The sequence below is a fragment of the Mesoplodon bidens genome (genome assembly GCF_964165515.1).
Source record: "Mesoplodon bidens genome assembly, chromosome: X".
Taxonomy (NCBI): domain Eukaryota; kingdom Metazoa; phylum Chordata; class Mammalia; order Artiodactyla; family Ziphiidae; genus Mesoplodon; species Mesoplodon bidens.
This window is the reverse complement of record NC_138163.1, coordinates 111,862,045-111,874,940: the sequence shown is the minus strand read 5'-3', so window position 1 is coordinate 111,874,940 and position 12,896 is coordinate 111,862,045. Positions and strand designations below refer to the sequence as shown.

At 35.3% G+C, this 12,896-nt stretch overlaps 1 protein-coding gene across 2 annotated transcripts in view; it reads right to left on the bottom strand.

The window, feature by feature from the left end:
• Positions 1 to 12,896, bottom strand: part of DMD (dystrophin) — a 2,087,389-nt gene that overhangs the window by 1,237,239 nt on the left and 837,254 nt on the right. For both annotated transcript variants that reach the window (XM_081221405.1, XM_081221404.1), the window contains exon 34: positions 10,925 to 11,095. In XM_081221405.1, coding sequence (XP_081077531.1) covers positions 10,925 to 11,095 — 171 coding nt within the window. The remainder of the gene's footprint in view (positions 1 to 10,924; positions 11,096 to 12,896) is intronic.

Here is a 12,896-nt window from a genome sequence, read left to right as displayed (position 1 = left end):
GGGAGGATCCCACATGCCGTGGAGCGGCTGGGCCCGTGAGCCATGGCCGCTGAGCCTGCCCGTCCGGAGCCTGTGCTCCGCAACGGGAGAGGCCATGGCAGTGAGAGGCCCGCGTACAGCAAAAAAAAAAAAAAAAAAGGCAGTGGAAATTTCCAAATCTCAGAAGAGATCAGAGACGTTTTGAATTTAGGAAATATTGTTGCAAACAGTTAATGGGTCACAAACAACTATTATTCATTAAAATCTACCCAAATCCTCCAGCTAATTTTCAAGAGAAAATGTTTAATGTCCAGTGATACTTCAGTTAATAAGAAAAAGCAAACAGGAAATGACTAATTTCTGGTTTCATTTTATGCTTTTCAATGTTGTAAGATAAAACTCAAACATGGTGAAGTTAACACCATGATGAACATGAGCTTGAAAAAAACCAGTGCTCATTGTGGTAGTTTATAACCGTTTATGGCCAAAAGTGAATCAGGAGAAAATTTACACTCCTACTGTAAAAAGACATAAAGTCAAACCTTTACATGTGGTATTCAAGAATAAAGTGGTATTGAATCATTTGTATAAATGCTATTTTTTGGTTAGGAAAAATATTGTGCTCGTTTAATGGATTTTTTATTTTCCCCCACAAAAGCATTTTTTTTTTAAAGAAGATGTTGGGGGTAGGAGTTTATTAATTAATTTATTTATTTTTGCTGTGTTGGGTCTTCATTTCTGTGAGAGGGCTTTCTCTAGTTGTGGCAAGCGGGGGCCACTTTTCATTGCAGTGCACGGGCCTCTCACTATCGCGGCCTCTCTTGTTGCGGAGCACAGGCTCCAGATGCGCAGGCTCAGTAGTTGTGGCTCACGGGCCTAGTTGCTCCGCAGCATGTGGGATCCTCCCAGACCAGGGCTCGAACCTGTGTCCCCTGCATTAGCAGGCAGATTCTCAACCGCTGTGCCACCAGGGAAGCCCCCCACAAAAGCATTTTTAACTAATGGCATGGCTTACAAATAATAGGATCTTAGATTTTCAAAAATATGCTGATCTTGCTCTGTGAAGATCTTACTTAAATTTCAATGAGTCAATGTACATTAGATGCTTAATACCCACTCTGCACTGTGCCATTCACTGCCAGAGATAAGGAAGGAGGCAGTCTCTGCATACCTTGCTCTAATGCTACCTGAAGTGTAGCTGCAGAGAAAAGTTGAAACACAAGGAAACAATTTGATATCATATTAGAAAGAACATAATTTGGGGGAAAAGATAATTCATGGCTGGGATAAGCATGAATGGCTTCAAGGGAGAGGTGATACTTGAAACCAGAGTTTACCATAAAGGACTGGATGGTTTAGACTGACTAAAGACAAAGTATAAAATGATGAGAAAGTACGAAGGTTGGAATCAAAAGCCACCAAAAGGGGAATATGGGGTACTCACTGGAAACTAAAAACATATATTTTTATGATGTCAAGGAACCATTTTTCCATGCTCTAAAAGTCTCCCTTAACAGAAGAATGTCTATACTTGCAGATGTATTGAGAACTGAATTACTGAATTAAACTACAGCTACTGTGTTGGTCATTCTCTCTATACCCTTACCTCTTTAAGAAAGGTAGACTTATTTACGGGGTTGGTGAGATGGGGAGAAAGAATTGAAAATACACTTCTTCCTCTTAAAAGGCATTCAATCCTCAGCACACATGGTTTCTTCTGTTGCCTTATGAGGTGAGGGTTGGAGAGGGTTTAGGAAGGTCTACCCTTCTGAATGGGCAAGTTCAAATTCAATGATCAAATTGAATAAATTATAAATCAGCTCTCTTAGCTTTTTCAATCATGCAGTAGTGTGACAGATTCTAGGATCAATTTTAAGGTTGAATTAAAAGCAAAATTATGGACAGTTTTATTTTGACCTATGACATGGACATAAGTCTAGTTACAGGAGTTTCAACAGCAGCTTAATGCGAACTATCTACTTGGTGCTCTGGGGTTTTATGATACAGGAAAAAAAAAATGTCAGATAAGAGAACCTAGGGGTAAGACAGGAATAAAGACACAGACCTACTAGAGAATGGACTTGAGGATATGGGGAGGGGGAAGGGTAAGCTGTGACAAAGTGAGAGAGTGGCATGGACATATATACACTACCAAACGTAAAATAGATAGCTAGTGGGAAGCAGCCGCATAACACAGGGAGATCAGCTCAGTGGTTTGTGACCACCTAGAGGGGTGGGATAGGAAGGGTGGGAGGGAGGGAGACACAAGAGGGAAGAGATATGGGAACATATGTATAACTGATTCCCTTTGTGATCAAGCAGAAACTAACACACCATTGTAAAGCAATTATACTCCAATAAAGATGTAAAAAAATACATAAATAAAAATCTTAGACAAAAAAAAGAGTATAACTCAATGTAAATATCAACTGCCACAAAATCTAACATTTTTCTTTATTTACCATATCTTTAATTTGTAACATTTGATATCTCCAGAATAAATAGTTGAAATATTAAACACTAACCTCTATGATTTTAAAGAAACAAATTTGCTCTCTACTTTTTCGTAGCCATAGCAATTTTTTAAATGCTAGAACAATTTTCTTATAAGAAAAGAAATGGATAGCATAGGTTAATTTCTCCTAATTAAGACACCCACCCATGTGTTCATGTGAAGGATGGAAACTACATTCTGATTCATCCCTCATACCTATAAGTTAAATCACTTGAGTCTAATTTTAAATGGCATGAGAGGTTCAGGATTCCACCATCAGCTTCATCAACTCTCTTCACTGATGAGGTAGTAGGCTGGAAAAACCTGTTCTGTCAGTCTCTGTTGATCATAAAATTATGTGATGGAAACATCTTTAATTGATTTAAAGGTAAAATAGTAAAAAATGTTGGATTAATTATCTGGTCCCATAGGAACACATCCACAGATATTTTCCAACAGGGGCAGAGAAACAAAACTCACTTGAGCTTGACCCTCTCTCTCACCCATTTCACATTTTCAGAGGTCCAATGCTTTCCACAAATTCTCCTGGAATTTCTTATGGATTTATATTCTTAGGATAACTTCTCAATCTGATTTCTTATTATTCCCACCCTCTCCCCTTTTTTTATGAATTCTTTTTTTTTGAATTTTTGGATTTTTGAATTTTATTTGTTTTTTTATACAGCAGGTTCTTATTAGTCATCAATTTTATACACATCAGTGTATACATGTCGATCCCAATTGCCCAATTCATCCCTCTCCCCTTTTTTTATCTCTTTGGTGTCCCCTGTCCCATAGATTCTATCTTCCCTCAGTCCCACCTTTAGTCAAATGTGTGCCATAACACCATTTCCATATATTTTCCATCCTTTACTAGGATGCTACAAAATTCCTGTTTATTTGATCTTTCTTTATCTCTTGTGCAAGTTCCCACTATATGGATGAAGAGTTAACTAACACACCCAAAAAAGGTATTTTAAAAGGTTACCCTCACCAAGTGAATTCTGCCTTCGGTCAGTCTGCATAAATATTATACCATTTCTGGTCATCAGAAATGGGAGAGAGTTTTCACCTTTAGCTACAAAACATATTCATGGGAAGAAAGTGAACAAATTTACCACATTACTGCAATTCTAAGATGTGCATTTGTCACATATTAAGGTCTCTGAAATTGAGATAAAACGTACAATATATGTTCACATTTAAAGTGGTGTTGTTTCTTTTGATCCACAATAGCTGTAATTAAATCAACAGTGTATCATTCAATCTAATATGTCTTAAATGGGATAAAACATGATACTAATTGCTTTTTCAGGTCCTACATTACTCTGCCATGGTCCAAGGATTTGAACATATTTTATTATTAGGCTAATGTGATGGAATAATATAATGATAAATTTTAAAAGAATATAAAACATTAAATAGTGGATTTTATACCAATGTGTATTGACTTTTTATTAATAATGCATTGTCTATTAAAAAAGAATTTCATGAAAGCAGAATATGCAGAACAGAAATTATAGCTATAACTATAATGACAGTGAATAGTGACTCCAGTGGCATTTAACAGATGTTCTATTTTCTAAGTAACAGCTGCTTGATGCATTCATTGTACAAAGTTAATGATCTGCTAGTGTTATTTCACTTCACAGATAAATTATTGTGCTCTCTTTGAAAAAGATATGTAATTTTTCACGGGAATGCTAGTGTAACAGACTGTAGAAATAAGTAATAGTTCTCATGCTTTTATAGCTAAGGGGAGTGATGATTTGATGCAATTATCCAGATAATCTAGGACCAGAGGCCAGATCTCTTTAAACCGTGAAAGGTAATTGTTAAAAAAAAAGAAAAAAAAAAAAAAAAAAAAACTACAGGACTTCATTGGCTGAACTGAACATAGATCTCGTAAGACCGCTTGTACTGCACTAGCTAGTGGTTCTCAAACTTTGCTGAATATTAGAGACACTGGCCACACTCAGACCAATTAAATCAGAATTTCTGTGGGTGGGCCCTCAGCACTGGTAGGCTTTTAAAGTTCCCCAGGTGATTTAAATGTGCGGCCAATGCTGAGAACCACTGGCAAAACAGAATGATACATTATGTCATGAGATCTTAGTGGGTAACTGTCATTAAATTTTAGCATTGAAGTGACAGCAGAAGGATAATTGAGGAAAGTTATAATTGTTGTTCCTAATGTTGACTATTATAAAAATTTGTCCCTGAAATAAATGTGAAAATCATGACTTGTTACATAAATGGCTATTTAGACATCAATTATTTTGCATTATTTAATACCCTGAGTTAAACTCAACATTTATGTGTGTGTGTGTGTGTGTGATTCTAACACGTAACTCTTGGTATCCCAAGACTACTGTTAATAAAAACTAATGGTCAATTTATGTAAAATGGTAAATATGAATTATCCAAAAAGCTGATGGATTAAACTATTAAACTATTAAACCTTTAAACTATTAAAAGACAAAAATTATTTTTCTAGGGAATGATATTTAACCATTTTAATTTTTAGGTAACACTGAACATTAAAGGGCTTTAATGTAGCTGAATTATTTAACTGGCTTTGAATTTTTGACTACTGAAATTAAATTAGGAATGAAAGAAATGTGTTAGTGGTTAAATCAGAAAGTCATGTAGATTAAACTTTGCTGAAGCTTATATTTTCCAGACATAATGATCATCAGAGATATAAACTTCTATTTAATTACAGAAATATTTATTTTCCAATGGTTATATTTCTGTGCTCAATTCATATGTTAAACAACTGGGACCAGTAATGGGATATTCAGAATTGATTTACTTATATCCAACTAACCAAAGTGATTCTTTTTTTTTTTTTTTTTTGGCCATGCTGCGTGGCTTGCAGGACCTTAGTTCCCTGACTAGGAATTGAACCCGTTCCCTTCGCAGTGAAAGCACAGAGTTCTAACCACTGGGTCATGATTTTAAGACATTAACAAATAATATTTAAAATCTAATATCACACCAGTGGCAATAGATTACAGACTAAAATAGGTGATTAATGCACACAGAATTTTCATTTTATTATTTTTATGTGGACTTATATATTGTGCACTTCAAATTTAGCCATGCTGTATTTTATTCTCATTGTGTATGATGAACAGCTTTTTGTCACTTTAGATACCTTAAAATCAGAGATAGTTTTGGATTCTAGTTGCAGATTTGCTATATACCAGGACTTCTATTTTCTCATCTATAAAATGGGAGCATTTGGTCAGATGATTGTTTCCATTTGTTCTAAAACTTTCCAAACTTAGAAAGCAAATCAGCATTTTTCTCTTCTCTCAAGAAACACTTTGGTATTCTTTTAATTTTTATCTCTTAAATTACAATTTATTATATCGAAGAGATTTTTATTGAGCATGTACTACATGTCAGATACTATTTTATGTGCATGGGAAAAACCAATGAACAAAACAGATACTTGCCCTGTCCTTTTGGCAAGTGAAACTGTTAATGCCCATGTAGTAGTCTAAGAGAGTAGGGGTTATCATGACAGCTCAGGGATCTTGTACAGTGCTGGTACTCCAACTCCCCAGGTGCTGGTAACCTCCCTTAGTTTGCCTTACCCTCCCCTTCTGTTGTCTCTGTCTCTACACTAGAGTCATCAGTGTTTCTGACCTCAACCTGGCAAAATCCATTATCAGAGATTTGTACAGTACAAAGAGGGAATACATGTGATCATTCATGGAGTGACAAACATCACAGTTGTGGTTTTCTTATGGCATCTCTGTGGTCCAGACCATGCAGCTAGAAGTGATCCACTCTATCAAAATCTTAATATTAATTTTTTCCTCTTTATCACTACTCTGATGGAGGCAGATTGTTGAATTTAAAAATAGAATGAGGGACTTCCCTGGTGGCCCAGTGGTTAAGAATCTACCTGCCAATGCAGGGGACACGGGTTCGAGCTCTGGTCCAGGAAGATCCCACATGCCACGGAGCAATGAAGCCCGTGCACCACAACTACTGAGCCTGTGCTCTAGAGCCCATGAGCCACAACTACTGAGCCCGTGAGCCACAACTACTGAGCCCATGAGCCACAACTACTGAGCCCACGTGCCACAACTACTGAAGCCTGTGCACCTACAGCTCGTGCTCCACAACAAGAGAAGCCACCGCAATGAGAAGCCCGCACACCACAATGAAGAGTAGCCCTCGCTTGCCGCAACTAGAGAAAGCCTGCACATAGCAATGAAGACCCAATGCAGCCAAAAATTTAAAAAAATAGAATGAAACAGCTACTGGGCTTTAGGAATTTCAAATTAGTATTAATGGTTTAACTTTGCAATTCCCATTATAAACTTTTTATCTTATTTCTGTTATTATTATTCTAAAATGTTTTATTCCTGTTATTTTAATTTTTTTTTCTTGCCACTCCTGCAAGACTGGGAGAATTAGCTGTTTCACCTAACACACAGAAACAAACACAGAGTCAAGCAAAATGAGGAGATAGGGGAATAGGTTCCAAATGAAAGGAGAAGTAAAAAAAAAACACAGGAAAAAATATCTCAATGAAATGGAGATAAGGAATTTACCTGATAAATATTTCAAAGTAATGGTCAAAAAATGCTCACTGAACTCAGAAGAATGGATGAATACAGGGAGAACTTCAAAAGAGACAGAAAATATAAGTACCAAACAGAAACTAAAGAGCTGAAGATTATAATAACTGAACTTAAAAATACACTAAAGGAGTTCAACAGAAGACTAGAAAAAGCAGAAGAAAGAATCAGTAAAAATATGTGGAGATTAAACAACCTACTACTGGACAACCAATGGGTCAATGAGGAAATCAAAGAAGAAATTTAAAGAAATACCTTGAGGCAAATGCAAAAGGAAATATACCAAATCTACGGGATGGAGCAAAAGCAGTTTTAAGAGGGAAGTTCAAAGTTCATAGAAACATAGGCCTACCTCAAGAAATAAGGAAAATCTCAAATAAACAGTCTAACTTTACACCTAAAGGAAAGAGAAAAAGAAGAACAAACAAAGCCCAAAGTTATTAGAAAGAAGGAAATAATAATCGTCAGAGCAGAAATAAATGAAATAGAGACCAAAAAGACAACATAAAATATCAATGAAACTAAGAACAAGTCCTTTGGAAAGATAAGCAAAATGGACAATCCTTTAGGTAGACTCACTATGAAAAAAAGAGAGAGGGTTCAAATAAATAAGACCAGAAATGAAAGAGGAGAAATTACAACTGATACAGGACAGTGACTATAGCTGACAAAACTATATTACAAATTTTCAAGTTGCCAAAAAAGTAAATCTTAAAAGTTCTCATCACAAGAAGAAAAAGATTTGTAACTTTGCATAGTGACAGATGGTAATGAGACTTGCCGTGGTGATCATTTCACAGTGTATGCAAATGTCGAAACTTTATGCTGTACACCTTAAACTAATACAATGTTATATGCCAATTATACTTCAATAAGAAGAAACCAAAAATAAATTAATTAATTTGTTTTGAAAAGAAGTCTGACATTTATCTTTTGAAATGGCAGGTGAGACTAATTGTCTGAGTCAAGTTCTCCATCTACCAAGAAAGCATCTGAAATGAGAATGTATTAAGGAGTCATGGGGTTTCATGTATGAAAGTTTAACTTTTTTTTCATTTTTAAGAAAGTAGAATCATTATCATAAATGTGACTGCTTTATATCTGTAAGCCACATGCTTTTACTATATGACTGTAATTTTTGAAAAAGCTTCAGCACCTTCCAAATGAGTTTATTAAAAAATTATGTAATTAAGATATAAATGTGTATCCTTTTCATTTGACCACTAAGGGGTCTAAAAGTATATCATTAGCAGCTTAGTGTTTCAAAAGATCAAGAAAGAGTGATAAATTATCATATAGACAAAGAAAAACGCCAGGTTTCTATCCTTTTTTTTCTTGTTGGATCTCAAATTAGTATTGCTCCAGAGTTTTATGGAAAATGCTTCAGATAGACTCAATAAGCTGAGCCATCTCCAGAACACTCAAGCTTTCTAATATGACAAGGATTATCTAGAAACCTTGCCAAGTTCTTTATCTTATGATATTTTAATGATTTTATGGTGAGGCTAAAGCAAACATATCTCCTTAGGTGACATATTCAATGACCTTATGGAGACTCCGGAATTTTGAGTTCATATGTGGCATACTTCTGTAGTTTCACCTCAGTCAGTTATAAATTATAGTCAGAATTGTTCAAATTCCCTTCATGTATAGCTCTACTCGTTTGTGCACCATTATGTTAGCATTCCTCATTATATTTAGAAAGCTACTCTAGTAATATGGGATGAATTGTGTCCCCTAAATATTCATATGATGAAGTCCTAACCCCAGTACCTAACCCCAGTACCTCAGAATGTGACCCTATTTGCAGATAGGACATTTAAAGAGGTAATTAAGTTAAAAAAAAAAGGTCATTAGGGTAGACCCTAATCCAATATGACTGGTTTCCTTATAAGAGAAATTGGGAGACATGCATGTACAGAGGGAAGACCATCTGAAGACAGCTATTTACAAGACATGGAGAGAGTCCTCAGAAAAAAACAACCCTGCCAAAGCCTTGACCTCAGACTTCCAGCCTCCAGAAATGTGAGAAAATAAACTTCTGTTGTTTAATTAAGCCTCTCAGTCTGTGGTATTTTGTTAGGCCGCCCTAGTAAACTAACATATCCATTAAACTGGATATGAACAACCAAATATATTGTCCCTAGCATTAAGGGAAGGATGACAGAATGAAGCCTGGATCATTTTCATGAATCCTCTACATGTCCCATGGATGTTTTACCATATTTTATACTTTAATAGATCATAAATATTTTCTGGGCTTTTTTATTTATGAGTACTTATGGTTGAAACTGCCATCAGTAGGTCATATATATAGAGAGAGATAGATCATTCAGGACTTTCTCTGTCTTTATCTTAGGATGGAAAAGGAAAAGTTGATACTGCTCTGGCCAAAACTGCTTTCTGTCCCCGAGAATGCATTCTCTCTTTCTTCATATTAGTATAAGACCTACTCATCATTTCAGCAGGACACACTGGCTACCCAGCCAGATAGAGACCATCTTTTGCCACCCTCCCTGAAGGCTAGATATGATCATGTGATTAAGATCTGGCAAATGGAATTTTGGCTTATTTCTTATAGCAGCCCAGCCTGCACCTAAATACATGATTGTCATTGATCCCAACTCAATTATCACATAGAAATATGATGTTTGTTTGGGTGATAAGGGGAAATAAAAGGCCGATGTCACTTCTAATCTGTACCCTTGGTACACTCACTACTCTAATAATCTCACAGTATATACGATCCTGAACTAATAACTGCAAGTAAGTATCTTATCTCTAACAACAAATCTATTCTGAAAGGGAAGAAAAAGACATTTATTCCCTACTGTTTATTTGACAAAAATTGTATGTAACAAATTTTTACATCTACTTGTCATCTGAATCTACATAAAGAAAATCAGTTTTCAGTTTTGATCTCACTGTAAGACTAAGTTTTTACATAATGCAATTAAAATTTCCCAAATTTGGATAATCTAGATAGGCTTCTTGAATTCAAAATAAAGCACAGATCTCTTAAACATCTAGTTAACGCAGGCACATTTGTTAATTTTAAAAAATGAGGGGGCAAAGCGTGCTATGATTTATTTTTTTCTAAGTGCCCAAAGGCTTGGCAAAGTTTAAGGTGAAAACGCATTATTAATATCAACTATTTACTTTATATCAACACACTTTTAAGTAATGCAGTAATATATCAACTGAAAAAAAATATTAAGCTATTAGTGCCTTGACCTTGAACTGTAGAGAACAATGATGTCTGATTGGATTTTAGAGAAACAGCAAGAATCTACCAGCTGAGGATTAAAGGAAATCCCGTGTCATTTGGTGATGGAAACGATAGTGGTCATACAGACCCCATGAGATTTTTTCTATTGTTGAGACATCAACAATCTGCTGATCTTGCGAGTCTGTCCTGCCCAACTGTCTGCAGTCTCCGCATCTTTGCCTTCCTCGTGGCTGTGGGGTCCACCTGAATAGTCTCTCTTAGGCAAGCTAGGGAACATAGAATCTCATCTTTGGACTGACTTTCTGACTAATGATGTATATATTTTTAAGGATTGATGTATATATTTTAATGGATGTATATATTTTTATGAATATATTTTTATTCATAACCTACCTAATTCTAAACAAGCTTTGGAGAGACACTTGCTAAAGCTTCCCACTGGCTCTATTGTAATCTTGAAATATACAGTTAAACTACTGATGAATTTTTGAGGAACAGGAGAATGAAGCACAATAATATTTATGAATCTATTATTGTTGCACACTAATAGTTCCTTGAAAAATCATATTGCTGTATGTTTTCATGTATGCTAAAAATAACCTTCAGTGATATAGGTTTTACCTTTCCCCAGGCAACTTCAGAATCCAAATTACTAGGCATTCCTTCAACTGATGATCTCTTTGTCAATTCCATATCTGTAGCTGCCAGCCACTCTGTCAAGGCATTCATTTCCTTTCGCATCTTACGGGACAATTTCAAGCATTTCTCCAACTGTTGCTTTCTTTCTGTTACCTGGAAAGAATGATAATAAAATGTAGTTTGGTTTACTTTTTAAATTCAAGTTTAATTTTAGCTACTTAACTGGAAATTTCATATTTTTGTCATTTTAAAATAATCTTTTTCTTACTTTTAAAAAATATTTTAGAAAAATTCTGAATATTAATAGTGAATAAGAACAGTCTAGGGAAGATGAGATCGTTTCTCCAAAAGATAGTGTCCTGCATCAGGTAGAAAGAAAAGGTATTATTATTTTCTCTAATATAAATAAAAAATAAATTATGGACAAATTTTTAAAATAAATAGAATGATATAAATCAAACTGAAGATATGACACGTTTCTTTTAGAAACCCTTCAGTCATCTGTCAAAGAGATGGGCAAGAACATTTACAAATGAGGCTTGCCCTTACTGGTAAGGAATCAAAATGGGGAAAGAATACTATTTCTCTCCAAAGGCAAAAATATTTATAAAATATTTAGAATAGCCAATTTTATTGTCATTGCACCTTTAAAGTGTCTCACTTTTGCACAAAAACAACACAAAGAATAGGTCGCTTCCTCCTTAAATATACATTTATTACCCAAAGGGGGCAACAAAATTTGATACCATAACAAAATTTTCACTCTCAATAATAGAGAAATCATGACTTGATCCTGTGTTCCAGTTCTCAGTGTTTAAAACTAAGACCCTCAAAGTCAAATTGTTCCATGTTCTCACACAGAGAATGAACAAATTTGTGTTTCTCCACCACTTTTCCTGATGTGCCTACATCTTGTGTGAGTTGGTTGGTTGAATAAAAAGTATGGTAAAAAAGTCTATGGTAGGGGCTTCCCTGGTGGCACAGTGGTTGAGAGTCCGCCTGCCGATGCAGGGGACACGGGTTCGTGCCCCGGTCTGGGAAGATCCCACAGGCCACGGAGCGGCTGGGCTCGTGAGCCATGGCTGCTGAGCCTGCACGTCCGGAGCCTGTGCTCCGCAATGGGAGAGGCCACAACAGTGAGAGGCCCACGTACTGCAAAAAAAAAAAAAAAAAAAAAAAGTCTATGGTATTTTGTTATGGCAGCCTAAGCTGACTAATACAAAAAAGTAACAATATATTGAACTGAGGCAAGTAAAATGATTTAAATTCTGAAGACCATTAAAATAGAAGGGTTTGTATATTTATAAAAAAAGAATAATACGTTAACGTATCCTCTGTTTCCATAAAACAAAACCACTACTGTTGAAGGTGCTTGGAAGATTTAAATACGAACATTTTTTTCTCAGAAAAGGAATACATGACTTCTGCCATTTTATAATATGATATTTGTACATATTCCCTTTATCACTAATGTTTCTAAATCTTTATTTCAAAAATAAATGCCTGCCCCACATTTTTGCTGTGTTCTGTCATGCTTTTAAAGCTAAGTATGATTTCTTAGTAATCGTTCATTTTGCTTTAATGATATTACTCAGTGCCAAATGGTTAAATAAACATACACTTCCAAATATACATTTTCAGGGATAAATAGGTCTTCACATCATTGTAAGAATCATTCACTCCTTAATGATAATCAACTCAGGACACTAATAGTCTTCTAATATCATTTTTATTGTTTTAAATTCAAAGTGATTTATTCTACATTACTTTATGTTAAATTTACTCTTGCAAAGGCAAAGATTTTGTGCAAATTCTTCAAGGCAAAGAAAAGGCCCAGACAATAATTTATATTTGAAACAGCTAATTCTCTTTCAAATTTTTTTTTTTTTTTTTTTTTTTTTTGCGGTACGCGGGCCTCTCACCATTGTGGCCTCTCCCATTGCAGAGCACAGGC